Source organism: Tursiops truncatus, chromosome 11, assembly GCF_011762595.2.
Source record: "Tursiops truncatus isolate mTurTru1 chromosome 11, mTurTru1.mat.Y, whole genome shotgun sequence".
Taxonomy (NCBI): domain Eukaryota; kingdom Metazoa; phylum Chordata; class Mammalia; order Artiodactyla; family Delphinidae; genus Tursiops; species Tursiops truncatus.
Window position 1 is genome coordinate 96,684,417 of NC_047044.1, and position 24,746 is coordinate 96,709,162.

At 54.6% G+C, this 24,746-nt stretch overlaps 1 protein-coding gene across 3 annotated transcripts in view; it reads left to right on the plus strand.

The window, feature by feature from the left end:
* ANO2 (anoctamin 2) overlaps window positions 1–24,746 on the plus strand; it is a 339,121-nt gene that overhangs the window by 15,201 nt on the left and 299,174 nt on the right. For all 3 annotated transcript variants that reach the window (XM_033867162.2, XM_033867161.1, XM_033867163.1), the window contains 2 exons: window positions 5,259–5,443; window positions 6,611–6,937. In XM_033867162.2, the coding sequence (XP_033723053.1) occupies window positions 5,259–5,443; window positions 6,611–6,937 (512 nt within the window). The remainder of the gene's footprint in view (window positions 1–5,258; window positions 5,444–6,610; window positions 6,938–24,746) is intronic.

Below are 24,746 nucleotides of genomic sequence, written 5' to 3' on the forward strand. Positions count from 1 at the left end.
CGAAGGCCCCTGCCCTGTAAACATGCGGGTCTAGTGAGGTCTGCAGAGCCTTTCAGGTTTTCAAAATGCTTTCACTCAGATTATCTCAGGATGTCAGCGTGGGTTATTTGTACTTTGGGGTAGGTTAGCTTCTTCGCCATGGCAGTGAGGGTTGGAAACCCCTGGTAGTGGATGGGGGGTGGGGTGGGTGCAGGCTTACAATATGGGGACCCAGGCTGGGGAGGGGCCTTGGGCAGCCCAGGGAAGGGACAACAAAAGGGCAGGACCGCAAAACAAGTTCTCTCTGTTCTTCCATTTAGATTTGGGCTGTTCCCTGCCCCAAGTCTCTGTTCTTTTCTCTCAAAATCTCCAATCCTACTCATTCTCCGTCTGCCTCCGTAGCACACCCTGAGGTGCCTGCAGGCCCAGTGGGTGATGGAGCTTAGATCCAACTAGGAGGGGTGGAGTTCATCCTGGAAATACCTGGCTCTCCAGGGTAAAGAAGTGTGTGGTGGTCCCAGATGAGTAAGGAAACCAGCTCCCCTGTAGCGATGGGGGTGGACAGCAGGGGCTTCTCCTGTCTCACCCAGGAATCCAAGAGGAAGCACACAGTAACCAGCAGACGGGGGCAGGGGGAGTGGAGCAGAGAAGTCTGGGTGGGCAGAGACGGACGGAAGGGCAGGCACTGCAGCCCCAAAGTGGGACTCGTTCACAGTCCTCACATTTTCTGCAGCTCACACGCTTCCAAGGAATTTTAATCTTCCTCTTGTTCTATCATCACACTCCCCTATGAAGAAAGGAACAAAATGACCCCCTCCCCCCAACGATGGAAGGAAAAACTAAGCTCAGAGAAAAGACAGTATTTTTCCAGAACTGTGGCCACGCCAGGACTAGGCACCCAGGGTCCTCCTGGCTTGGTGTGGGGCTGCTCCTGGGAGGGTCATGGGGTGGGGGGACGTGGCTAGGTCGACCCTCGTGCTTCTCAGGTGGTCTGGGCTACCCCCGTGTAGTCCCAAATCACGGTCTGGTATTTATTGATGTTTTATTCTCGGTCTGACAAAGACTGTCCACCGTGGCCTTGGACCATCAGTCGGACAGGCTGCAGGTGCCTCCAAACCGCGAGCCGAGACCAGGGTGGCCCTCCTTCCCTCATCTCCTCCCGCCCCGCAGAAGGGCAGCCCCCTCATCAAGTGCCCCTGTGGCGCCACTGCCCTTCAGCATCTCCACAGATGGAGCAACTCAGAATACTGAGAAAAACTCAAGTTCCAAAGAGATGAGGGGTAGGAAGCAGGGCAGGAACAAGGTTGGAGAATCCATGTCCCACCTTCCAGTTCATGGTAAAGATTTTATACTCAGGCAGTGGGACGCTTTGAAGGGCTTTGAGAGGGAGGGTGGAGTAAAGTGATGTCTAATTTTGAGGAATCCCTCTAAGGGTAGAGGAGGAGGATGGACGGGGGGCAGATGTGGATGTGCTCCTGCCCAGGGGGGCCACCCCTGTCCATGCTCAGCGGGGGGCCTCTGGTCATTTCCATCTGGTCACACTTGGACAAGGTGTGGAAGGCTCTCCTCTCCCGCCACCCTAATGCTCCTGGAGGCTTATGAGGGTCCAGACAATTGGAAGATGGGCTACTCACATATGGGGTGGTCAGTTGGGGTGGTCATTTGGGGAGCTGAGCAGAGGTTTGGGATATAGAAGGCGTCCCTTAGACTGGACAGTTGTGGGTTGTCACTAGTGGGTTATCTTCCCTCAGTGACGCCAGACAATCAGGGCTGCTGCTTGAGTCCCACTCTCTACGGCTCCCTGCTGACCAGTGGGGTCCACTGCCTGAAGCTCGGAGGCCTTCCTCGGCCAACTTGGCGTTTGTCTGTGTGGCCCTACACCTCCGCCTCCACCTCCCTCTGCACCAGCTCAGCTTGTAGCATCTCAATCATGTGTGGGGTGGAAGGAGATTAACTCGGCTTGTAGTATCTGAATATTCCTGTCTCACCTTGATTAGTAGCTTTTCTGAAACAAGAATGTGCTGCGCTTGGGTTTTCTGGGTTCCTAAGGACCAAAACTGCAGGTGGCCTGGAGCTAGAGGAAGAAGCATGTTCCAGCCAGCAGGAAGAATCTATGCAAGGTCCTGGCAGGGAGGCAGTGCGATGCATCAGAGAGACTGAGAGCATGAACTATGGCTGGAACTCAGAGCTCCACCAGGACACGGGACAGATGAGGCAGAGACGTGAACAGGCCAGACTCCACAGGGTCTCACAGCCCAAGAACGTGGGAAGCACCAGAATTCTCCACACAAGAGGCGTCATGGCCTGATTGACATTTTGAAAGGACCCCCTTGTGGGGAACAGTGGTGGGGAGCAAGGATGGAAGTGGGGGGGTGTTGGGAGAGTGTGGAGTAAGACAGGTGAGCAAGGATGGTAAGTTGGACCAGGCTAAGGTGGTCCTGGAGGTGGTGGAAAACAGATGGATTTAGGAGGTATTTCAGGGGTGAAATTCACAGGCTCCATCACAGATCGGATCTGGGCTGTGAGGGATGAAGGCTGTCAGGGCTGCCTTCAGATTTCTGGTTCGTGGACTGAGCGATGGTGGTAGCATTCATAGCGATGGGGATACTGAAAAAGAGTCGCATTGTGGAGAAGGTCGTAAGTTTGGTTCTGGACGTGTTGACTTTGACGGGCCTCTGAAACATCCAAGCAGAGATGCCAGGTGGGCAGCAGGGTGTATGGGTCTGGTGGCTAGAGAAGAGTCATTGTGAAAGGTTAAGTTTAGAGAGTCATTGGCATAGAGGTGATAATTAAAGTCATTGGCCTGGATGCGAGTTCCCAGGAAAAGAACTGAGTGTAGAGAGGAGGCCCCAGGTCCAGGCCTTGTGAAAATGCATCTAGTTGATGCAGAGACGGTAAGCTATGCCTCGCCCTCATGGCACCCTACCATTCTGATTCCAGTTCCAGTGTGTGGGTTTTTTCCCCACACCAAGCAGTTCTGCAACACCAGCTGGGTGTCCTACAATTCAACTCATTTCCGACACTGTCCACCTGGAGACAGCATCGGATTGCACAGGTTAAAGGGTGGGAAGGGGGCACTGAAAGTTCCACCCTCTCATCACAAGGTTGGTTCCCCTGGCAACCAGCCCCCTTCCTTAGGTTACAGAGGGGCTTTCCAAAAGTCACCTTATCAACACAGCAAAAGACACCTTGATCGTTCTCCACATTTAAGGAGTTCTAAGGGTTTTAGGAGCTCTGTACAAGCAACAGAATGAAGACCAAACTGTCTGTTTCTTATAATAAGTCACAGTGTCACAGCCCCAGAGCCCAGGAGGGGAGCTAAGCCGCAAGCACCCATGGATCTCTTGCTCAAGGCAGCTTGTGCTAAGAGCAGAGGGAAGGCCGTGGAAGGAAAATCAAAGTGGAGTCGGTATTGCTAAGAGAGCTCTCTAAAATGTCATTATTGCCTGGAATGTCTTTCTGGAGCTGGAATGGCTGAACCATATGCTGTGCCCTGATCACTGGTTGTGGGGAGGAGGTGGGCGTGAAAACATGGCCCCGGGCAGCCGTGATCCACGTGTCAGAGGGCAAGTGGAGGGGCCAGCCAGGATGGCCAGCGGAGCCCTGGAGGCCAGCCTCAGACCCCAGCTGGCACCTTTAGGGGACGGTGGCTCCCGGTCAGTGGTTTGACAGAAGCTTTAGGCTGATCTGAACCTGAGCTACCCAGCTCACAGTTGTGTGACTGTGAATTGCTGTCGAGGAAAGGTGGACGTTGACTGGGCATGCCCGTTATCACCTGCCCAGGTAGGCATCAGGATGGCTCCGGCTGTTTAGACAGGCACACGGAGGTTTCCAGGCCTTCCCTGGGGTGTAGAGGCCTGTTCTCAGTTCTGCCCTGGGCAGAAAGGCACAAGGGGAGAGGGATTAGCAAGACTGGGGACCAAGGAAGGAAGCCCGTCCCCTGATACCCTGAGCTGGAGGGCCCCCACCCCCCATCATACCACCAGCACGATTGCCCACTCCTGCCCCTCTGTGTTCTGTCCTCTGCCTTCCAGATGCTTCAAGACCCAGCTTCAGGTTCAATTCCTCCTGAAGCCACTTTGACTTTTCACCTTCCTGGTCTCCCTCAGTATAGACCAGAGCCCACAGTCTAGAAACAAATTATGGAATCTTTACTTGCTTGTCATAATTGCGTTTCCTGCACATCAGGGGTATCTTCACAAAGAGATGATACATTTCTTAAGCACAGGGACCCAATGTCCCAGTTCTCCCGAAACTGCCTGGCAGAGAGCTGGGCACATAGCCGTCTGCTCCACAAGCCGGTAACTGACCAGAGGTTCTGTTTCAAGAGACCAGGAAGAGCTGCCTTTTATACATTTGTTCGATCATTCATTCATTCATTTGGCAGGGTCTAGGGGCTGAGAGCTGGATGTATAAGGTGTGATTTCTGCTCACGCAGAGTTTAAAATGAAAACATACGAACAATGACAGTAACCACTTTTTTATTGCATACCCGTAGTCGAGTGACTGTCCGGGTGCTTTGCACGTGTATCTCTCATTCTCATTCTCACTCCATCCTACAAGTTAGGACTTCTCCTTATTTTACAGTTGAAGAAACAGGCTCAGAGGCCTCAGAGCCAGCATGTGACAGAGCTGAGGTGTCAGCCCAGGTGCCCTGAAGGGCTGCTCTGGGGGGGCCAGGGGGCAGCAGGGGCATGGGGACCCTTCAAGGGCCCTGGAGGTCAGAGGTTGCCCCTGCCCTGCACCCACTCCTGGTCTGTCCTTGCTGTCTCCTCGAGGGCTGTGAGGGCTGCCAGGGTGCCTGCTGGTCTTGCTGCCTCAGGAGGGACGCTGAAGGCTAAGCCTTTGGCATTAATTCAGGCTGGCTCTCCAGGCAGTGCCCCACCCACCCTGCCCCCCGGGTGCCACCCCTCTCCGCTTGTCTGGGAATCATGAGAGATTATGACAGCCGTCATCGGGAGGAGTTCCTGCTGGCGGCTACGTGTGTGTGTGTGTGTGTGTGTGTGTGTGTGTGTGTGTGTGAGAGAGAGAGAGAGAGAGAGAGAGAGAGAGAGAGAGAGAGAGAGAGATGGGGACACCCCCAGCCCTGTGGCCAGTGTGAACCTGTCTAATTAAGCCTGTGACGGATGACCGGGGTGAGGGGACAGCTGTGGGGAGATGTGGCCACGGTCTCAGTTACGGTCACCCTGGTGTCCCCGCCTCAGTGCCTCAGTTTCTCCGGGTCCCCGGGTTTCCCATCCCCTGAAGCTGCTGTCCCCCTTTGTCCTTGCCTCACACAGGTATCTCCCTGCTCCCTGGCTCGCCACGCCGGCTGTGCCCCCGGGCAGTGGTCAGAGGGGGCCAGGGCCCCAAACACGGACAGCAATGCCTCCAGGTGCCGCGTCCCGGAGCCCGGGGTCTCCAGGGCAGTCTCACCCGACGTTCCAGCCAGGCGTCCGGTGGAGGGAGGTCCCCAAACAGCTCTGTGAGTACTGGGGTAGGCGGATGGGCCGGCCTGTGCGGGGGTCCCCAGGAAGCCTGTGGACTGGGGGTTCCTCCACCTGGGAGGCAGGTGTCGGGGGAGGGGTTTCTGTTAGGACCTTTTCCTCTCCTGTCTCTCTGAGTCATGGTGACACACTGTCCCAGCAGCGCCGGGGCCCTCTGGTCAGAGGAGGACCCGGAAGGCGGGCGTGTGAAAGGCCAGGGGGCCCCGCCCATTGGTCTGCAGACTCCCGGGCTCCCCTCCCTCAGGTCGGAGGAACCAGACCTTTGCTGGGGCGGCTCCGAGGCTCTCTCCTGTGCCTGGCGCTTCATCTGGTTGCCCAGGTGACCTCTCAGGTGGCTGCAGAGGCAGCTGGGTATCAAAGCGGTAGTAAACAGGGAAACACCCAAAGGGGGAGGCGGGTCCCTCCCCCCACTCGGCCTCGTGCTTTCTCCTCCTCCTCTCTCAACCTCCCACCTCGGGGAGCAGACGGGAGTGGACCGCCGCCCGCTCTGGCAGGGTCCTCGCCAGTGGCTGGAGAGGAGGAGGAGGGGGAGGATGTGGGGCTGTGAGGGGCAGTGTACAGTGAATCCGCGTGGGGTGGGGGCAGGGGTGGGCCAGGCGGCTAGAAATCGGCCTGCGTTCCAATGGATCCAGAGAACCTGCCGGTGAGTACTGCGTGTTTGCAGGAGGGCCGCACATCTGCAAGGAGGAGGGGGTGTCGTGGTGCGTGCTGGGCGCCGCGTGTCAGAGCGTACTCGGGTGACGCGCGTGCGCACAGTGTGTGCGGGCGTGTCCGCTGGGAGACCGAGTGCGGGATTGTGCGCATGCGCAGGAGCGGAAGTGGCGCTCTAGGCGTGAAGGGAGGCGGGCGGTGGGACGCGTGGTGTTGGCGTCGCCTTTGCATCCGGGTACCGGAGCGTGCACGTGTGAGTGGGCGCCGCAGCGGCGGGCGGCCGGGGCCCGGGCTGCACCCGGTATGGGGTGGAGGCGCCGCGGGCCCGTCGTGGCCGATGAACTGGGGCCCCTCTCTCCTTTCCTTGGGGCCGGGAGGGCCTGGCTTCCAAGTCCCCTTCCTGGGGTGCAGAGCGCAAGGTCAGTTCAGGCTCCCGCGCCTCTCGCCCCTCCCTCACTGGACCTCGCCGCCCGTGTCCTGTTCTCTCCGGCCAGGTCATCAAGAACTATCTGGAGGCCTGCGAGCCGCTGTCCTCGGAGCCCCGTCTGAGCCGCCTGCACTTCCACGACAACCAGAGGAAGGTCGACTACGTGCTCGTCTATCACTACCGGAAACGCGGGGCGCACCCCGGCCACGGCTCCCCTGGCCACTCGCTGGCGATCGTCTCTAATGGCGAGACGAGCAAGGACCCCGACGCGGGGGCTCCCGGTGACATTGAGCCGCGGCCGCTCGACGCCCTGGAGGAGGAGAGGAAGGAGCAGCGGGAGGAGTTTGAGCACAACCTGCTGGAGGCCGGGCTGGAGCTGGAGAAGGACTTGGAGGTGAGGTCGGGCAGGTGGCAGAGGGTACGGGGTGGGATGGCTAAGCAGGCTGGGCTCCTGCAGGAAGCCTTGGCTTTGTTCTAGCGTTTGGCATTGTTGTTTTTTTTTTTTTTCTCTGGTGGGCAAACCAGATTTTTTTGCTCAAGGACTTGAGGAAGAGTTTTGGGATCCCAGGTGCTGGTGCTGGCGGTGGGGTGCCCATCTGTTCTGTGGAAGCTGGCTTAGTTAGAGACAGAAGACACGACATTTCTTGCTGGCTCGCCATCCTCTGGCCTTTGTAATGGTTTCCTTCGAATGAAGACCTGGTTTGCCTGTTGAATTTTGGATTAAAATTCCTGTATAGAAGAACTACATTATTAAGGAACGTGTGGGAATTCCCCGGCGGTCCACTGGTTAGGACTCCACGTTTTTCACTGCTGAGGGCGTGAGTTTGATCCCTGGTCAGGGAACTAAGATCCTGCAACCTGCGCAGCCAAAAAAAAAAGGAATGTGCTTGCCTAGGGCCTTCAGGGAGTTGGTTATTTGGGAACTGAACATCAGATATATTTTATCAATTTGTGTATGTATTCCGATCTCTGATCAGTAGCCAGCCTATGGAAATCCATTTATCTACATATTCGTCCGTCCGTCTGTCCATCCATCCATTTTGTCACTCACTCCTCCATCCATTTCTTCACACCATACGATCCTTTAAAGATGACCTGCCTCGCCATCCCATCCAAACTCATCTCCTACCCCTCCCACCCTCCCGTGCTGGCCCCAGCCCCTGGGCCTCATCTGGGTTGTGTGTTGGTCACCGTTACTTCAGGGTCTTTGCGCTGGTTGCCCCCTCTGCCCTGGGCGCCCTTCTTCAGACCTGTGCACGCTCAGGCCCTCACTACAGACTTCTGCCCGAACATTGCCTCCTTCCAGACCTCTTCCTTGACCGTCTTAGGCAGAGTACTCCCAGCCCTGTCATTCTGTTCCTTGACTCTGGTTAGCTTTTCTTCGTTATACTTAGCACCTGAAATAACACGGTAGATTTGGTTATTTTTTCATCTGTGACCCTACTGGCTCCATGAAGGCGGGGGTCTTGTTTGGTTCACTGCCGTATCCCTAGCACGTAGGACAGAGTCTGGCACATAGTAGGAGCTTAACCAGTGTTAGTTGAATAGATAAGTGATGTCCGTGAGTCTCAGGTTCCTCATTTGCAAAGTAATAGACGTCCTGCAGGATTGTAGTTTTACATGCCCCCTCATTAGAAGGGGCAGTGAAAACATCTCGCACAATGTCTGGTACGCAGTAGATGCTCATTAAGTACTCATTATGATTATTGAAAAGGGTGTCATGCTGAGGGGTGGGGTGACATTCTCACCAGGAACCTGTTTTGTTCCCATTAATGCCATCCCCAAACTGGAAGGGACCCCCAGAAGTCATTCACCGATTTTTTATGTGGCCCGGCTCAGACCCCTTGTGCGGACCTGTGCTGCTCACCCAGACTCTTAAACCAGGAGCCCCTTCTCTCATTAGTCTTTGCACCGCTGTAGGGACATTGTTCTCTTTCAGGGCTACTCGGGGCGCCCTTGCTGTGGGAATGCTGCCTCTGACTTTTGGAAACCCAGAGCTTGCTTGGTGCCTCTGATTGGGGTCTGGTGGGAAGGTTTCTTTAGGTAGCGGCGTGTTTGGGGGGCCATACGAGGAGCTCTTGACGTCACCACCATGGGAGGCTGCACCTTCTCTGGGTGTCAGGGAGTCAAGGAGGCTCAGGGAGCGGAGGCCTGAGCCTCGTGTGGCTGCTGAGTTGGGAGACGGCAACCTGCCCCAGAGCTGGACTCTGATGCCTGAGTCCAGATGTTCACATCCCAGGCCTGGCATCTGCCAGCCTCACGGCCTTGGGCAAGTGACGCGATCCTTTTGAATCACAGTTTCCTTGTCTGTAAAAAGGGAGAAACACTACATTCTTCATTGGTTTGTGGTGAAGATGAAGTAAGACAACCAAGTAAAGTATCTAGAATAGTAACAACGAGTATTACTGCATTGTTATTATTGAGAGTTCCCAGATCTAGCAAATAAAAACTCAAGATGCCTAGTTAAATTTGAATTCAGATTAACAGCAAATAATTTTTTTAGCTTAAGTGTGTCCCATGCAATATTGGGGACATACTTGTACTAAAACATTATTTGTTGCTAATCTGAAATTCAAATGTAACTGTCCTTGTAACTCCTCCTACTGCTGCTAGTATCGCCGCTGTCTTTGCTGCCCTCCAGTGTGTTTCATTTTGGTTGCTATTGGATTTTCCTGGCTTTGGCTGGGAATTAGGAGGGCCCAGAGCTAGCTCTTAGGACTGACTAGTGTTAGGTGGCGCTGTGGAGTGTGTCCTGGACTGTTGTTCCTGTTGTGTACCCACCCAAAGCACCTCCCTCCTGGCCCCTACCCCGGGCTTCAAGGCTGACTTAACTGTTCTTTCTTGGGGCCTTTCCAAGCTACTCAGCCTTCCCCAAGTCCCTTCTGTCATCAGGGCCTCCACCACTCATGTAGCCATCGTGACCTACTGTCTTGCAGTGTTTTTTTGTTCTTTCTCTTGTCTAAAAATTAATTATTCTTATTTGCTTTGGCACCTCTGTTGCAGAGTTGGGTTAATTACAGTGCTCAGTCATGGTGCATTATTATCAAGGTTCTGCAAAGGTCCTTCTTGTGACTTTTCTAAATACCCCCTGCCCTTCACTCTAAACTCCTGCTCCTTCCACAGGCAATCATTCCAATGCCTCGTGTTTCTGGGAAATGCATAGTGTCATTTTCACTGTATGCAATTTGTTTTTCATTAAAAAAATAGACGTTATTGTTTAGAACAGTTTTAAGTTTACAGAAAAATTGGACAGAGAGCTCCCCTGTCCCACACACCCAGTCTCCTCTGTTATTAATATGGTACGTTTGTCACAATTAATGAGCCGATATTGATACACTGTCATTAAGGAAAATCCCTCCTCTGTTCAGATTTCCTTAGTTTTTACCTTCTCTCTTTTTCTCCTCCAGGATCCCAGCCCAGATCCCACGTTATATTCAGTGTCATGTTTCCTTAGGCTCCTCTCGGTGGTGACAGTTTCTCGGAACTGTGTGCATTTTTGATTTACATAGAGGAGCTCTGTTTTACAACCCATTCTGCATCTTTCTTTTCCCCCCAGCACTATATTTTTCAGACCATTCATGTAGCGCACGTGCACCTAATCCCTTTTTTCTAACCGATGAGCGCTTGTTTACCTAGTCGCTCCCCGAATGATAAGAGCACCCAGTTGCCACCCAACAAGGTTGCGAATGAATTGTCACCTCCTTCAGGGCAGTGTCCCATCGTCTGCTCCATCTCTCCCCCCCCAGCCCCCATGCCATGTTGGTGCTAAACCCTGAGAGCTGGAGACCGTGAGGATCTGAACAACTTTCTTGGGGCCTGTGGGGGTCTGAACCGTTCTTCTGTGTGTCAGGATGCTCCGCCTCTGGCCCTGAGCAGCAGCCTGGAACTGGCCCCTCACGGGGGCGGGGACATTGCTCGGCTTCCCCTGGTGGCCGTTCGGAGAGCGCGTGCAGTGGCCCCACCTGCGCGGCTGTCTCCGCTCTTCCGGGCTGGACCGCCTCTTAGGCTCTTCAAAGTTTCACTTTGAAGACAAATGGAGAGGAAGCGGGGTTTCTATCAGACACCCATGGAGAATATCCACTTAACCTTACAGACTGAAAGAACTTTGCGGCCACCAAACTCTACTTGCTTGAGTATCGTGGAGTTCATTTCAACCCTCGTGGGTACCTGGCCGTGCTTTAGACAGGAGGAGAACTGACGTGTACTTTGCGTTTGGTGTTTCACGTTTTGTGTACGTGTTGCCATGTATCGACAAGGTCCATGTTCATATTTTAAAGACTATTCAGTATTTATTGGTCGACTAAACCACAGTTGGCTCTGTTTTCTTACGTTTGGTCATTTGATTAGAATTTCATCTAAAGACCTCGCTGGAGGGACTTCCCTGGCGGCCCAGTGGTTAAGACTCTGCGCTTCCACTGCAGGGGGCAAGGGTTTGATCCCTGGTCGGGGAAGTAAGATCCCGTATGCCACGTGGCGTGGCCAAAAAAAAAATTAAAAACATAGAGACCTCACTGGAGGTGCCTGTGGATGACAGAGACCCCTGCACCCTCACTGCCAGTTCGGATAAATGAGGGCCCCCTGTTTGGAGTTGAGCATCGCTGCTGAATGGGAGGCTAGTGCCAGCAGTTGAGGGACTCACCCAGCCTCGAGCCTCCAGACAGGCTGTAGAATGGGGGGGCTGAACACGGCCTCCTGTGACTCACCGCCTCCGGAGCGCTCCCAGACCTCCTCCCCTGAGTGAGACGGAGCCCGAGGGACAGAGGCAGAGACTCAGGTGGCACCGGGGGGAATCCAGAACCTGGAGCATGCGATGCACTTGGTGGGCCTGGAGGTCCTGCTTGTGGGCTTGGCGGTAAAGACCTTCTCCCAGCCTGCAGGCCCGGAAACTCCAGCAGGCGTGGCCCCAAACTTCATCTCTGTGAGCAGCCGACGTTCCCAACTGGGAGTGGAGGGAGGGCGTCGACAGGGAGACCAGGCGGCCCCTGCTCGGCGCTGGCCTCCTGGGATTAGGGCACCAGAGGACGCATAGCAGGAGCTGCCTCTAATCAGCACATGGCCCTGCATCTCCGGCAGCTCCGTGGGCTGCTTTGGGCACAGTCAGGTGTAGAAGGGGCACAGTGCCAGCTGGCGAGTCCTGGAAGCCGACAGCTTCATTCAGGAGGCGGAACTCTCCTCTCTGGCCTGGTGTCGGCTGGCAACCCAGGAATGACCAAACTCCTCTCTCTCTGCGGAGAGAAGACCCTCCTCCCGGCAAGGCAAAGGATGACTCTGACACCTGACTCCGCACCCTGTAGCCCTGACGCCTGACACGTCAACCCAAATTACTGTGCTGGCTCAAAAGGAGTCGTCTAGGGGACCTCTGAGGTGTGGGACATTGTAACCTCCCAGTGGGGCTCATTTAGGGGGGAAGCTGGCAGGCTGGGAAAATCAAACGCTGCCTCACTCTCTTCAGACCAGAGGCCACTGTTTCTTGACCTTTGTCATCACTCTTTTCAGGGAAGAGTTTTTATACATCGGATTAAACAGCTGATGGGCACCTCCGTCCTCCTAGGCCCTTGGACAGTGGTAGGGCAGCTTTGGGAATTTGCTCTGTCTTTAGAGTGTGATTTGGTCTGTGGCTTTTTTTTTTTTTTTTTTTTTTTTTTTGCGGTACGCGGGCCTCTCACTGCTGTGGCCTCTCCCGTTGCGGATCGCAGGCTCCGGACGCGCAGGCTCAGCGGCCATGGCTCACGGGCCCAGCCGCTCCGCGGCACGTGGGATCTTCCTGGACCGGGGCACGAACCCGCGTCCCCTGCATCGGCAGGCGGACTCTCAACCACTGCGCCATCGGGGAAGCCCCGGTCTGTGGCTTTAAGGAAGGAAACTGTCTCTCCTGAGTGCCTTCTGTACGTCGCATAACGTGGGATCTCGCTTCCACCTGTGCATCCTCTTTGAGTCTCCGTGAATATCCCGCAAGGCGGGTGTGAGTCCCATCTTTTCGAGGGGAGGAGGAGACAGGCTGGGAGAGGCTAGCGACTCAGCCACGGTGACATCTGCCGAGTGATCCGGCTGGGATTTCAACTTCAGCTGAGACCTTCTGGGGGCTTTGCCATCCCAGGGAGAAGTGACAAGCCCTTGATAGCGGTTCCCTATTTTTCCTTACCCAGAGTTCACAGAGGCTCTGCAGGGGCCTGGAGATATTGACCTAGAAAAGGGGGCTGCTTTAGGGGCACCTTTGCTTCGTCCTCCGTTACAGGGGCACAGGGTGGGCGCAGAGCAGTGCCCACCACCAGTCTGGGCCTTTTGCTGTCCTGAAGGCTGCGGTGGCCTCCCCGAAGGACCAGGCCAGCCTGGGTGACCATTTCTCCTTTTATGGTATCAGTTTGCAGCCCTGCAGATTACAGACACTCAGACCTGCACTGTCTTCTCTCTTACGTGTATAATCTTCCTTTGCTGGGAAAACTAGAATGTAGGAGATTCCCTAACCCTTAGGAAAGCCGTGCTGCTCGCTTTTCTAGGGTGACAGTGTCCCCTGGAGGTCTTCCTGTCCCTCGCTCTTCCTCAGGCCGCAAGCAGGCTGTTGGGCGCTGGAGTGAGGGGAGTGGTGTATTTCTAAGGGCTGGGGGTTCCTACGCCCCTGTTGACACCATCATAAGATTAGTCTGCTTCCTCCTCAGGAATGGGATAGGGGTTTGCATTCTTAAGGAAGGCTATAGGGAGTGCAGGGAATGTGGCATTTAATCACGCCCCAGTCCATCCTGTTTCCTGGCGATGCTGCTGCGCTCTCATGGGTGTGCGTGGCAGTCCCGCAGCTGTTGACTTGCACTAATGACTGGGGAAAACACGATGATTTCCCCCTGGCTTTGGATGTGTTCCTGTCTCACTTGCCCCACTCTGAAGCCGTGTGCTGGAGCCCAGGGCGTCTCACCTGCCTCTTTCCTGCCCCAAGGGAACTTCAGAGAACACAGCAAAGACAGCTGCAGCAGCCCCTGCCCTCGGGACCGCACAGCTGAGCAGAGCAGAGCAGAGCTGGGTGGACCTGGTCTCCCAGGAGAGGCCTCCAGGCAGCCTGGGGTGGGGATTCAGAGAGAAGCAAGGAGGGCAAGTCAAGTTCCCCAAACCTGGGTGAATATCAATTTCCCTTTTCAGAGTTTGTAATTAAAAAATTAACATTCATGGACAGCATGGATGTGCCTTAAAAAACTAAAACCAGAACTACCGTATGATCCGGGAATCCCACTCACGGGCATATATCCAGAGAAAACCATAATTCGAAAAGATACATGCACCCCGTTGTTCACAGCAGCACTATTCACAATAGCCAAGGTATGGAAGCAACCTAAGCGTCCATCGACAAATGAACGGATAAAGAAGGTGTGGTCCATATATACAGTGGAATACTACTGAACCGTAAAAAAGAATGAAATAATGCCATTTTCAGTGACATGGGTGGACCTAGAGATTATCATATTAAGCGAAGTAAGAAGGACAGAGAAAGACAAATACGTGACATCGCTTATATGTGCAATCTAGAAAAATGATACAGGTGAACCTGTTTACAAAACAGAAACAGACTCCCAGACATAGAGAACAAACATGGTTACCAAAGGGGACGGAGGGGGAGATAAATGAGTTCGGGATTAACATATACATAGTACTGTCTATAAAATGGGTAAACAACAGGGACCTACTGTAGAGCACAGGGAACTATACTCAATATCTTGTGATAACCTATAATGGAAAAGAATCTGAAAAAGAATGTATCTGTATGTATAACTGAATCACTGTGCCGTACACTTGAAACTAATACAGCATTGTAAACTAACTAATCTTCAGTTATAAAAAAGAAAAAAAAATAACATTCATTATTCTTATTTTATGCTCGTGGTACCCTCACTGGGATGGTTGGGCCATCTCTCATCCCCTTGATGTAGGAACAGAGGTCCCTTGCCAGGCTGCTGGGGAACAGGGCTGTGCCTGGAAACCGGGTCTCCTCCCTCCTGTTCCGCCTCCCTTCTTACAGCGACTCTGCAGGGTGGTGTTTGGCTTACATGGCCCCCCTGCCATGCAGACAGACGCTGCCCAGGTTATCAAAGAAATGGCTCCGGTGAAAAGCGGGCCAAGGGTTTGAACAGAGTTAGAAGGCGCTGGGGGCTGGCTCTTTCTCAAGGCCTTTACGTCCGGGTGTCTTTCATCGATCAGTGAGCTTCTAGCAGTCCTAGGATTCCTCAGAAGCGGCTGGAAGGAGGTTCTGGGCTTTGATTATCCCATTCCCCCCTGTGGTAGCAGAGGGCCGGGCATCAGCGGTTGACGTGCTGAAGGCTTCTGGCCTGGGCACCCCTTGGCCTGCTTGTGTTCTGCTGGTTTTCTGTTACCAGGGGCGATCTGTGAGGCACCCGGAAATGGGGTCACGTGATACGTGAGCGGGAGGGGCTTGGAATTTCTCTCAGTTCCGGAAGAGAGTGGGAACCGAAGTCGAGAGGAAGTGACTTGTACAAGCTCACGCTGCTGGTTCCGTCTTCGGCAGACGAGATCCTGATGGCAGAGAGTCTGCGCAGACAAATGAGTCATGCGGGAGATGACCTCCTTCTGTTAGGTCCATCTTGCTGGCAGCAGCCTGGTGTCTGGGCCTCCTCGCAGGACTGTTGGGGGGCCGTGGCTGGTGCGTGTTCTGACTTAACACTGCGCTCTGCTGGGGGTTCAGTATTTTGTGTGTCACTCTTGCTTCTCTCATTTACGTCAGTCTCTGTATCTGGTGAAGAGAGGGTCAGGGGACAGCTGGTCTCTATCCTGCTAATTATCCCTCTTCACGGCAGGGCTAAATATTTCGGTCTCTGAGACAAACGTGGAGAAAGAAGGCCTTTCCCCGCTGGTCGTTTGATAAAGTCAAGGTCTTTGTCAGCCAGGGACCACTTGGCGAGTCACTTCAGCTGTAAAGATGCCCAAAAGGGAGGCAGCTGCCCGAGAAGACCCGCCGGGCTCCGTCTCTGGCCTCCTCTCCCTTTAGCAGACGTTCACCTCCGAGGTGGGGCTGAGGCCTCTAGTCTGCTGGGCGAAGCAGACGTGACCACGGAGAGCCACACGGTCAGGTCTAAAAGTGCAGTTACAGAGGTGGGAAGAGAGTGCTGGGAGAGTGGCCCGTGGCCTGGGTGACTGGGAGAAGTTCCACTCCTGCCTTGAAGCTCTAGACTGAATCACCTTCCCTCTCCTGCCCCCAGATGCTTGGGGCCCAGCAGACCTGAGTGTGCTGTGTCTGCTGCTTCTATCAGCGCTCCAGGGGAGATTCGCCCTCTACAGGCTGGGACGCTGGGGAGGAGGGTGCAGGTCGGGAAGGCTTAGCTGACCTGGGTGTTGTACGCGGAGAGGTCTTTCTTGGAGCCTCTGAGGTCTGGAGACGCCATCGGTTGTATCCGGTGCTTGATCGATGGTGAGGATGTTCTGGGCCACCAGCCTGACGTGTCCCCCTCTCTTCACTGCAGACTGTTTTCTCAGCGTTCTCAAAAACTGCGCTGATAAAGTCAATTTTCTCAATTTAAAATTGTTCTTAACATGTCTTTCCCTTCAGCCTTCGGGAGCTGTTAGCACCTGGCTGCCAGTGTGTACTTGGTGAGGGCAGAGGAAGTGGGTGAGAAGGAGAAGAATATTAATGGGAAAGCTTAGAGTTGGCCCATCAGGTTTAATTTTGCATTTGATTTTGGCGGTGATTTTCTCTTGCCTATCCTATGAGTCCTTCCACTAAAATTGTTCCTAGTTTGAATGTTGGAATTAAGCATGTTGGTTTTAAGGACTTTCGTGAAGGGTTCTGCAAGGAACGCTGTGACCTGGGCGTGTCGGCCCGGCCTGCCCTGGCGTCGGGAACAGACAGCTCCTCGCTGTGTGCTCTGCTGAGAAGCCCGACTTTTCTGGATGAGCAAGGGGTGAGTGGATGGTGAGTCTGAGTAGGGCCGTGGCCTTTGCCCCGGGGAGATAATGCGCCTGTTTACGTCCAGGCCACAAGCAAAAGCAACAGGGCCCCCATTGTGCTCCCTGCCTCCCCTGTTCCGTGCATCGGGACTTCAGGGAGGATAGGCCGAGGGGACAGCGGGAGCAAGAGGAAGGAGAGCTGGCAGGATTGTCAGCCGTTAGCCGGCCACGTCACTGTCTTCCGAAGCAGACGTGCACGGTGGAAACCCCGCCTGCTCTCGCCCTCGTCCCTCCTCCTCACCCAGGAGGTTGGCTGAGGCCAGAGTGCGTGAATCTCCCCGGAAAGGTTCGTGGAAGTGGACGTGTACTGCGTGGGGCTCCTGGGGGACTCTGGGTCCGTCCCCACATCTTCCAGCATGAGATCACTGCCCCTCGGGCATCACTGGGTTGGGAGTCCCTCTGCTGTCTCCCATGACAGCCAGCAGCCCGACTCTGTCCAGCTCCGCAGTCGTGGGGCCGGGCCGTGGGCCTGGGCTGGGTGACCGCCGGTATTCTTGTCACTGTCTCGTCGTGTTTCTGCTGGGGGATGGCTCGCCGTCAGGTGTCGAGAGGCGGGAGGTAGCTGCCTGTGGATGGCTGCCCCTCCCGTCTGAGCTCCTCCAGCCCCGGGGACGTAACTCATCCACCGGCCCTTGGAGGGTCGAGGTTTCCCAGGCCTGGGAGAGCGCCTGCGGGGTTTAGCACCTTTTCAGGATTGGGAAGTCAGAGGAGTGGGATTTGGAGGGTGTGCTGACGGGTCGTGTTTTCTTTGTCAAGTGCAGACTGGGGAACCACCAAAGGCTTCGGAGCTGAAGCCCGGGGCCCCGGCCTGGGGGGTTTGCTGCTGGAACCCTGCCTTGCTGCCCATCCACAGATGGCGGCGCCGTGTGCGTTGCTGTGTCCTGCGCTCCGGGTGCAGCTGGAGGCGACGCATTCAGACCGACTTGGGCCAGGGCCTGGGAGCAGGGCTGTGCTGGCAGAACATTTAGAAGACCAGCGGCTCTGGGCGGGAGTTATCTCCTGCTGTCACCTGGACCTCTGTGGCGGCGGAAGGTAGAGGGAGGAAGTCTGGAGCGCAGAGGGCGGCAAGCAGGGGTCGCGGGTGTGGCCTTTTGCACGTTTCTTAGCCACGCTGGGCCAATCTTCTCATCTGAGCCCTGGAGCAGCCCCTTCACAGGCTGCAGAATGTCCTAGAAGGAAGGGCCATCGCTTCCCCAGGCCTTGGTAGGAATGGTGTGGGCTGGCTTCTTGCATCGGGTTTTCCTCTTTGCCACGGGCCCAAGTTGGCTCTCCCACCTGCCACATTTTGCTTTAATTTTCCACGATTTGTGCCCTTCCTGTGAGCTGGGTTGAATTTCCTTTCCATTTTCTGAGTGAATGAACATGCCAGTGTGTGGATTAGGCCTCCCCAAAGGGAGGAGGCGCGGGGTGTTTGATGTCTGGTTGGGGGAAGAGATGTAATCACGAAGGCTTAGACGCTGATTCCTTCTTTGCTGGGTTCCTCTGGCCAAAGGGTCTCACAATTTCAGTCATTTTAGTGCTGTGATCATGATCTTGAATACCCCTGCTTACCTGTTTCCTGATAAATAGTAAATAGTTATTTACTGTTTACGCTGTTACTTGCTGAATGTTTTTGCTAAGTTGTTCACTTTTTAAACCTAAATTTATTTTAAAAAGAAATACTGTATCATTATTATCAATGGAAAACCAACACACCAATAAATAGAAAATAGCTACAAAAATAAACCACAGCAGAAACACAATAACATCACTGGCTTCCAGCTGGACGCAGTTGGCTGCAGAAGGTCCGAGGCTGGGGAGCAGAGGCTCATCTCTGTGGAGAAGGCGGCTTATGATGTTGTGCACTTAAAACTAACATGATGCTCTATGTCAGTTATACCTCAATTACAGAAGCAGGAGAAAAGGTTAAAAGAAAGAAGGAAGCTTAGGTAGCGTCAGAGAGCTTAAAGATGTACTGACATCAAATGGAGACTTTATCTTTGCAGATAATTGAAAAGGGACTTTCTCACCATTTGAAAATGTTATCTGGGGCTTCCCAGGTGCCGCACTGGTTGAGGATCCGCCTGCCGATGCAGGGGACACGGGTTCGTGCCCCGGTCCGGGAAGATCCCACATGCCGTGGAGCGGCTGGGCCCGTGAGCCGTGGCCGCTGAGCCTGTGCGTCCGGAGCCTGTGCTCCGCAACGGGAGAGGCCACGGCAGTGAGAGGCCCGCGTACTGCAAAAAAAAAAAAAATGTTATCTGATGCTCTTTTGTGTGTGTCCTTAATCTAATGCTCCTTGTTCGTGGGCAGAATTACCAAAGCACTTAGTTTTACGCCCTCTGGAGCTTCACTTATCCCCAGATAGACTGAGGACTTTGCGAGCAGAGACTGTGTTTTATTCCTCTTTTGTTTGTACAGTGTCTGATGCATAGTAGATACTCAAGTGTGTTGAATTGACTCCAAGCATAATGTGTAGCAAAGACAGTACACGGTGGAGTTGTTCAGGGGAGGGGACCGTCCCCAAGAGCTGGAGCTGGCAGGGAAGGCTTTCCCAAGAAGAGAGACCCCGCGCCCTTTCCCTGAGCCCTGCTCCCACTCTCAGCAGCCTGGATCCCTGCCCGCATTTCCTTCCCCCCTCACCCCCTCTCCACCTTCCGGCTTCTTCTGCAGCAGCTTCCCCAGCCAGGGAAGAAGATGCCACAGCCTTCGGAGCTCCCCCCGCCCCAGTCCTGAGGGGAGGGCGGAGGGGAACAAAAGCAAGAGGAGGGGGTGGGAGGAAGGGTCGGCAGGGGAGACAGACAGACAGACAGACACACAGGGCGGGCACCGCTGGGGTAAACCTGAGCCCTTTCAGGCTGCCCTCGGGTCCAGCGTTGAGAGGATTGGCGACCCTCCTGGGGAAGAGGTTGAGCCCTGGGGGTTGTTAGCAGCTTTCCCTAGCTCTCTTCCCTCCCTCTCCAGTTCTCTCCTTTCTTCTTTCTCTCAGCACCTTCCAGCCCTGCCCTTGGGGCAAATCCCACGGCCCAGGATGATTACCATTGCTGTGGACTTGTTGATGTTTGCGTTTAGGCCAGGCTTGTCTCCATGTGATCATGAAATCTTTCAGAAACAGACAGAGACACAATTTCATACGGATTGTATGTCAGGAACTGCCTGCGTGACCAGGGCTGTGTCCTCAAGGCCTCTCTGGCCCTGGGACCTTGCCTTCATCCAGAGACCAGAAATCTCCTTCTTGGTGCTGCCAGGAAGACCTGTTCTCTCCCTGCTGCCACGGAGGCCGCAGGGATCTGGACACTTCCCTCCTTGAGCATCTTAATGCTGCTTTTGAAGATATCAGTCATGACAACAAATACTTTTCCTGTGCTCTGTACGTAAAGCAACTCATTGAATCTCTGTAAAAACCCTATAAAAGATTTACTATTACTGCCTTTATTTTTCAGATAAGAAAACTGAGTTTACTTGGTCAAGGTCAAAGAGCTGTAGTGCCAGTGAGGGATTGAGACCCTGCAGCGGAGTCTCAGGAACTGCAGTGTCCCACCCCTCTGGGGGTAACGCTTCTGCCGTCTGAGCCTGGTGTGGGCAAGGGGGAGTCCTTGTTCTCACTACTGGGATTGTCGGCCACCAAAGCACATTCAGGAGAGGAGCCGGGAGCCTCTGAACTTGGTCCCCGTTCTGCCCCCTCCTTCGCCCCTCTTATCCGCCAAGGAGGGCGGTCATGGGATGGGGGGACAGCTGGATCCCCGCAGATACCTCTTAATTACCCATGGACTGTGTTTGTGGCAGGAATCAGTCTGCCCGGGGCTGCCTCTGAGACAGCTGGGTAGATCTGGACCAGCAAACAGGGTGAGAGGCAGCAGGGGTTCCCAGGAGGGCGAGGCTGGGCACTGACACTGCAGGAACTGGAGAGAGCGCGGGGTAGCCTGGTGTCCGGAGCCACTTTGGACAGTGAGCCAGCGTGGAATGTCAGCCCCCTGGGAGCGGGGCTGGGAGGACCCCCTACGTGTGTGTTCTGCCCTTTCCTGCCCGTGGGCATGAGGAGGGCTGATGGCGGGACCCGTTTGTCTCGGGTGCCCGGCCTATCTCTTCTGTGGCTTCTCCCATCTGGTTCTCCCATCTCTCTCCCCCCTTTATATCCACTCTTGGGTCTTTCATTCAGACCCCTCAGGACAGCCGGACTTCGCAGCAGCTGCGTCTTTAATAGGGATCAAATCTGTAGGTGACGGTGGTGGACTGGGCACCGGCGGATGGAGCAGGGCTCTGGGAGTCACACTGGAGCGACCCTTTCCTTTATCAAGGACCACGGCCCCAGACGGGCCTCCTGCCTTCCTTTACCCCCACCTTCAGAAGCCGCTTATATCAGAGCTTAACACCCGCGCGTCCTGGCCGCGTTGGGATGGAGCATCCCTCATGTGCAGAGGCCCGTGCTGGTGTGGGGTGACGAGGAGGAAGATGTCAGCACCCTTGGTGGGGGTGGTCGGTGTTTAGCGAAGGGCACAGCAGGCAGACGGTTTCTCAGGGTCATGCAGGGCGACCCCTGTAAACGTGCAGGTTATTCCACGTATGGGCACGTGTGGTGGCGAGTGGCTAATCTGCTCACGGCCTCTTGCATTCTGGGTTGTTCCCTCCTGCTGTTCGGATGCTCAGGAAACGGAAGAGAATTCTCCATCTTGTTCCGCTTGGCCAAGCAGAACAAGACAGAGATGCTGGGATCTTCCTCCCCCAGACACAGAGTGTCCTTCTCTCCAGGACAGAAGGGCTGTGGTTGACTGGCTCTCCCTGCTTCCAGTGGTTTGGGTAATTGCACATGACACGCACAGACCCTGCGTATATGCGTCTGCACGCAGCTTAGCTGACTTGTTCCAATGACTGGCACCAGGAGGGGCAGGGCTGGAAGGTTTCCTGAAGGAGAAAGTTCTGGTGTAAAGTGAGGTTGGAATCCCAGCTCAGCCACTAAGCGATGCCTAAACTTGGGCAGATTGTATGATGTCACCTGTCACTTTGGTTTTCTCATCTGATCTCTTTGAGTTGTTTTGAAGACAAGTGGCCCATCAGGGGTACATGATAGTTGTGAAGGAAACAGATGATTAAATGAGGAGCCATTCCTCAGAGTGTCTAGGGCAGTGCCTGGCCCATGTCAGAAGCTCAGCATAGCTGCCGTTCTAGTTCGTTCCTCTCAGGCCCAAAGATCCCTAAACAACTTCTGTTGTTTTCTGTTCTCCAGGCTGACCTGTCTGTAAATGAGCTGGACTCTCCCATCCTGATTATTCCCATTCCTCTCCTGGCCTGGCTTCACAGGCCCATGTCAGGCTCTAACACCTGCTGGTTGTCTAGATGCCCTGGAGAGCCTCCTTCAACATGTTTTTTTCTTTTCTTCTTTCTGAAGTCTCTGGAAAGTTTGCCCAAGGGCTAAAACCTGGTATCAGATACCTCACCAGGAGGCTGGCTGGTTCCCAGGAAGACCCACCTGGAATCATTGGGACCTTTGCACGGATAGGTCATCCATCTGTGTGCCCTGGTCTGAGTTAGCAGTCTCGCCTGCTACGCTGAACCCGTTTATAAAATTCTCATTGAAGTTTAAGTATATTAATGCAGCTTGTTGCAGAGAGTCCCTTTTTAAAGTGGATACTCAGCCTCATTTATCCGCTCTCTGAACCCAAACTTCCAAACCTCAAGTTTGATGGACGTGATGCACACTTGTACCTTTCGCACGGTGCTTTAGTGAGAAATAAGACGCGCCACACAGCCCTTGAAGCCCCGTCTAGAAGCCCGTGAACCTCCCAGAGGGAAGGAGAAGAGCAATCGCCGCTTTTCCTTGCTTGCACAGTATCTCAGAACTCAGGAGGGAGTTTATTCTTGGGGTCTAACCTGAGTGCCTCAGAGCAGCCGTAAGTCGATGAACGAACAGGTCACTGGCATGCGTTTGATTGACCCGCTGGGCCTAAAGTACATGGCGATTTGTCCCGGGAGCCTCGTTTGGAGACTCCCACGTCCTAGGTGATGGAGCCAGCGGGAAGCTTGGGAAGCATCCTCCCTGCAAGCCCGAGGAGCGGCGAGTCTGGCCGGCAGCCGATTGGAGTTTGGTCTCAGACTCAAGACGGGTCATGTGGCTTTCCCCAGCCCTCAGATTTCAGTATTTTCAGTTGGTTTGGGCTCCTCCATCTGTCTCCTGGGGCATCTACGGGCAGGTCAGCTCCCTATTTCCTGCAGAATCAGGTGTTCCTTGCTGGGCTGCATGGGGTGTCTGAGGGTCGTCTAGGCCATGCCTCTGCCTCTGGGACAGGCTTCCTACGTCCCGGTGCTTCAAGTATCTTCCTGGGGGTTTCCCCATCACCTCGGATAATCTCTCCCTACGCTTCATAGCGACAAGATTCTTTCTAGAGTCTGACTTGACCCTCCCTTGCTGCCATCTCCACCCTGCGGTCCACTTAGTCCTGGCCTCCAGGGAGGCAGAGAACAGCTGCCGGCCCCGCCCCTGTTCCTTCCTTGTTCTTGTTGGGGTAGCACCTCCACGCATCCAGCCTGCGAATCCCCCAGCGGTTTCTTTGTCACTAGATCACATTGCAAGCTCCGCTCCAAATGCCGTCTGGCCGCTTCCTGTTCCAGGCGGCTCCCTCCCACCTGAGTATTTGTGTTTGTGATGATTTAGCCCCAGAGGCAACGGCCACATTTTTCCAGGTTGAATCTGCTCCTTGTTACTTCCTGCCCGGCTTTGCTAACATCTCCAGGTCCCTTTTGTAGCCGCTGCTGCTGGCTCGCTGGGTGTAGAAACTCGGGTTTTCAGCCTTCGGAAAGCAGACCCTGAAGGGAGTGGGGCGGGGACAGCTGGTTCCCCTGCTGACAGGGGCCCCACCCAGTGTGAAGTCAAGGACTCCCCAGGAGAGCATCTGAATTGATGAGCACAGAAAGCCATCAGGCCCAGCCAGCAGCGGGGCGACGGAGACCAAGCCCGTCCCAGCTGTCGGGCCTGCTCCTGTCCCCTGGGCCGAGAACAAGGAGACGCCTTCCTGCCCTCTGGACCTCGGCTCTGTCCAGACAGCCATAACCAGTTCTAATACTCAGCGGGGGAAGCAACGAGCCCCAGATGAAGGAGTTGGGCTCATTTCCTGTCCGGGGAGGGGGCCGGGCCAGGATGGCAGGGGCCACAGGTTAAATGTAGAGCAAGCGTGGACGCGGCCCCGATTCTTTAGGAAAAGGGAGAGTTTATTTTAGTTTAGTTTTTTCTATCTGATTTTATTGTCGGCCCTGATGACTCAGAAAGTCAGAGCTGGAAGGGACCTTTGAGAATCTTCCCCGCTTGTCTCATTTTACAGAAGGAGGCCCATGGACGTTCAGGAACTTTCTCAAGCCCACAAAAGCATTACCAGTCGTCCTGGGCCCTGTAGAGGGGTGCGGAGTATTAGGTGTGGGAAGCGAAACCTCTCGTGGCCAGGAGGGGGCTCAGAAGTGGTTGCGCATCAGACGACCCTGGCTTGCCTGCACCTCTTGGCCTGGAGCTTGAAGGCGAAGCTGGGAGCCTGGAACCTCTCTGGCTTCCCAGGACTCTGGGTTCCCGTGATTCAGTTGAAATACAGGGGTGTGGATGGGGGTGAGTTTGATGCTGCTCCCAAGAGTTCTATTAGAACTTGAGTGGCAGAGGGAACCTGTGAAAATGGAATTCCCGCATCCATCCCCGTGCTCAGGTCTCTTCCCCCCGCCTCGCTGTGGAGTTTTCTGAGCATGTTGCCAGTTAGGAGGCTTCCTCAGAAGATGCTGATGAATTTGCAATGATTTTACAATTCACTGGGGAAATAAACAGCTGCAGCTTGAAACAGAAACATACCCACTTGCGCTGCTGTATCCCTCTGTCCCCCATCTGGGGAAGGCACGCACACACCCAGACCACGTAGAGACACAGGAACCCACGTGAATGATGCGAACGAGCGCCGTGCAGAGGACAGGGACTCGCCGTCCTGCAGACAGGGCGTGCCGCCGGGTCTGCGGGGTCTCAGGAACACGCGTCTGGAATCCTAGGGACCTTTGCCTCTCTGGTTTGTGGAGTTCTTTGCAAGAAATGCTTCTCTCTTCGAAGAGGAGGACAAAGGGAACAAACACGTGTGGTCACCGAATTATATGCCAGATGTACGTTCTCTTCACAAAGTTACTATGAAGAGGCGCTTACCGTGAAATCATCATTCCCATTTTATAGCAGCTGAGGCTTTCGGAGCTTAAGCTGGGACTCCGTAGCAGAGCGGGGCACCTTCTGTGATGCAGTGCTGCCGCCTTCCTCCCCTGGGGTCTGT